Source organism: Sinocyclocheilus rhinocerous, unplaced genomic scaffold (assembly GCF_001515625.1).
Source record: "Sinocyclocheilus rhinocerous isolate Xijiao unplaced genomic scaffold, SAMN03320098_v1.1 scaffold1511, whole genome shotgun sequence".
NCBI classification, from domain to species: Eukaryota; Metazoa; Chordata; class Actinopteri; order Cypriniformes; family Cyprinidae; genus Sinocyclocheilus; species Sinocyclocheilus rhinocerous.
Window position 1 is genome coordinate 83,473 of NW_015666239.1, and position 2,760 is coordinate 86,232.

Sequence of the window (2,760 nt, forward strand, 5' to 3'; positions counted from 1 at the left end):
ATATATATATATTAGATTTGTAATTAAATTACATTATTAAAATATATTAATATACATATGTATGTTCTGATGACTGCATATATCACTGAACAATACTTAAAATACTGAAAAAAAATATATAATATAAACATGTATATTTTAAGAAATGATATATATAAAATGCATATTATGTTTACACTTAAATAAATATATATATACACAGACAAACATTTTTAACATGTATAGACATTTGACATTTTAATATATATTAAATGCATATTATGTTTATATCTATATATATTATTTACAAATAAAAAAAATTATATATATACAGACACTTTTAAACAATTTAAATATATAAACTTATGTATCTATATCTGTATCTACATATCTATAGATAGATAGATAGCTATAGATATGCAGTGATTCAGTACATTATTTGTTGGCGTGTCTTGTCTCAGTTGTTATATTATGTTTACACTTAAATAAATATATATATACACAGACAAACATTTTTAACATGTATAGACATTTGACATTTTAATATATATTAAATGCATATTATGTTTATATCTATATATATTATTTACAAATAAAAAAATTATATATATACAGACACTTTTAAACAATTTAAATATATAAACTTATGTATCTATATCTGTATCTACATATCTATAGATAGATAGATAGCTATAGATATGCAGTGATTCAGTACATTATTTGTTGGCGTGTCTTGTCTCAGTTGTTCTCTCAGCCTCAACAGGCCGATCGTTAATAAGCGCAGGGTGTCTTCACTGAATAATGAGGCATGGTTATTCAGCTTTAATTGGCTAGTGAAGATCCCGTATTCCCCGAGAGGCAGAATCTGGCACGAGGCCACGGATCCTCAACGACTGCCGATGCTGGAAGAGTGTGTAGCACACAGCGGCGCCGGAGGAACAGACAGATGGCCGTAAAGCTCCCGCCAATCGGCTCTCTCAGGGATGGGACAGGCCAATACTGAAATCAAGCGAAAGGCTGGACGGAGAAATGTCACCGTATCAGAAACAGAGGATCTGTCCAATCCAGACGCAGCATGCGTGTCTGCCGCTCCTCATAACACAGTTACGCACGATTGATTGCTGGAGCTGAAGCTGATTTGTTTCGCTGACCCTTGCTCTCCACACAAACAAAGGCACAATCGCATCTGAAGGACAGAACGAGCTACAGCCATCAATGTGTGCAATATAGCAACAATACAGCCTGCAGGTCATCGCTCCAAACGGCCTGAAGCGGGTTCACGATCAATTAAAAACCGATCAATAATTACACAGCTGAACCGCAGCCGTTATATATTTTCATAAATATTCATGCATTTATTAAAGGCGATCACTGAACAGCTGCATGCGCTAAAATAATTTATTAGTAGAGCTGTCAAGCTATTAAATTGATGTGCTGCTTAATTAATCTAATTATCATCAATTTGGCCTGAGAAATGACCCCTCAAAAGATCATTATTTTGTTAAATGAGAATTTATGTTTTTTATTTTGTAAAATTTGAATATTAAAATATGAAATTATTTTTTATGGAAAGAAATATAAAACTAAAAGTGGCAGTACGTGGCAGCGAGCCACTGTCTTAATGAGCGAGTTTTTGATTCATTCATTCAACCAATTCGTTCAAACTGCTGATTCATTCGGAAACAAAGCTGAAATGACTCTTCATGAATGAGTCACTGAATCACTGAAATCTCTTTCTCTCCCACAAGCCTCCGAGTTGTTCTTTAGGCTTCAAACTGAACTGGAGAAAGAAGAGAGTCCCGTTACCTTCGTCTCCGTCGTGTCGTCGCTGCAGTTCTCCTCGTGCATGCGGCTCTGTGGCGTGTTGAGCTGGCGTTCGTCCTCTCCGACAGAATCAGACATCTTCATCAGACACAGCGACCTGGAGCGCCGGCCGAGAGCCTGCAAGCTGGAACACATGTGGTTGCGACATCAACATATTTAGGAAAAAAGCACTAATAGAGAAAAGAAACATCTGATTCGGTTGCTTCTGAAGTGCATCATTAAACATGTAAATGTCTCACACAAGCTTTCGTGCCTTTTACGATTTATCTACAAACACACAGCTATGGACCCTTTTCTCAAGATTGTGAGGACACGTTTAACAGTCATCATCAGCATCATAAATCCTCGAAAGCTTTATATAATTTAAATATATGTGGGTCAAAGACGAAAAAGGGTTTAAGCACAAGAACAACACCGTTTTAAAATGTTGTTGTTTTTCCAAAAAAAAATAAACAATTTAAAAGTTTTCTGTTTCATGTAATTGTATTTTTGTTTTTCTGAGCAAAAAATAAATATGATACATTTCCCCCTGATTTACAGAAGATACCCAGTCAAATGTCATTCAGTGTAACAATCTTGTCAGGCATATTTACAACAAAAATCAATTTATGACATATTAAAAGACTAACTACTTTCACTCCAAATACTAATTAGTTGTAATTCTACATTTTTTAAATGTGCCACTATCCTAGGTTTCGCCCATTTGTCAGTAAGAATTTTTTTACTCATTTAAAAACCAATAAAATTTAATATGCTCCCTTATTCTTTTATATATTTTAATACGTACATGTCAGAATAAGCATGTGTTGTTTGAATTTTTACATAAATATTGTGTTACACTGAATGACAATGTAACATTATTTCAACCAAATTGTAACATTTTATTCTTCAAAAATGTATTTGAAACTTTAAAAGTCGACACTTTACTTACATTTAATGTGCTTTCTATGGACATAA

The 2,760-nt window shown here is 33.6% G+C and overlaps 1 protein-coding gene across 1 annotated transcript in view; it reads right to left on the reverse strand.

The window, feature by feature from the left end:
• Window positions 1-2,760, reverse strand: part of LOC107732196 (R3H domain-containing protein 1-like) — a 17,607-nt gene that overhangs the window by 3,434 nt on the left and 11,413 nt on the right. Inside the window, exon 3 of the mRNA XM_016543469.1 lies at window positions 1,786-1,927. Coding sequence (XP_016398955.1) covers window positions 1,786-1,887 — 102 coding nt within the window. The 5' untranslated portion in view covers window positions 1,888-1,927. The remainder of the gene's footprint in view (window positions 1-1,785; window positions 1,928-2,760) is intronic.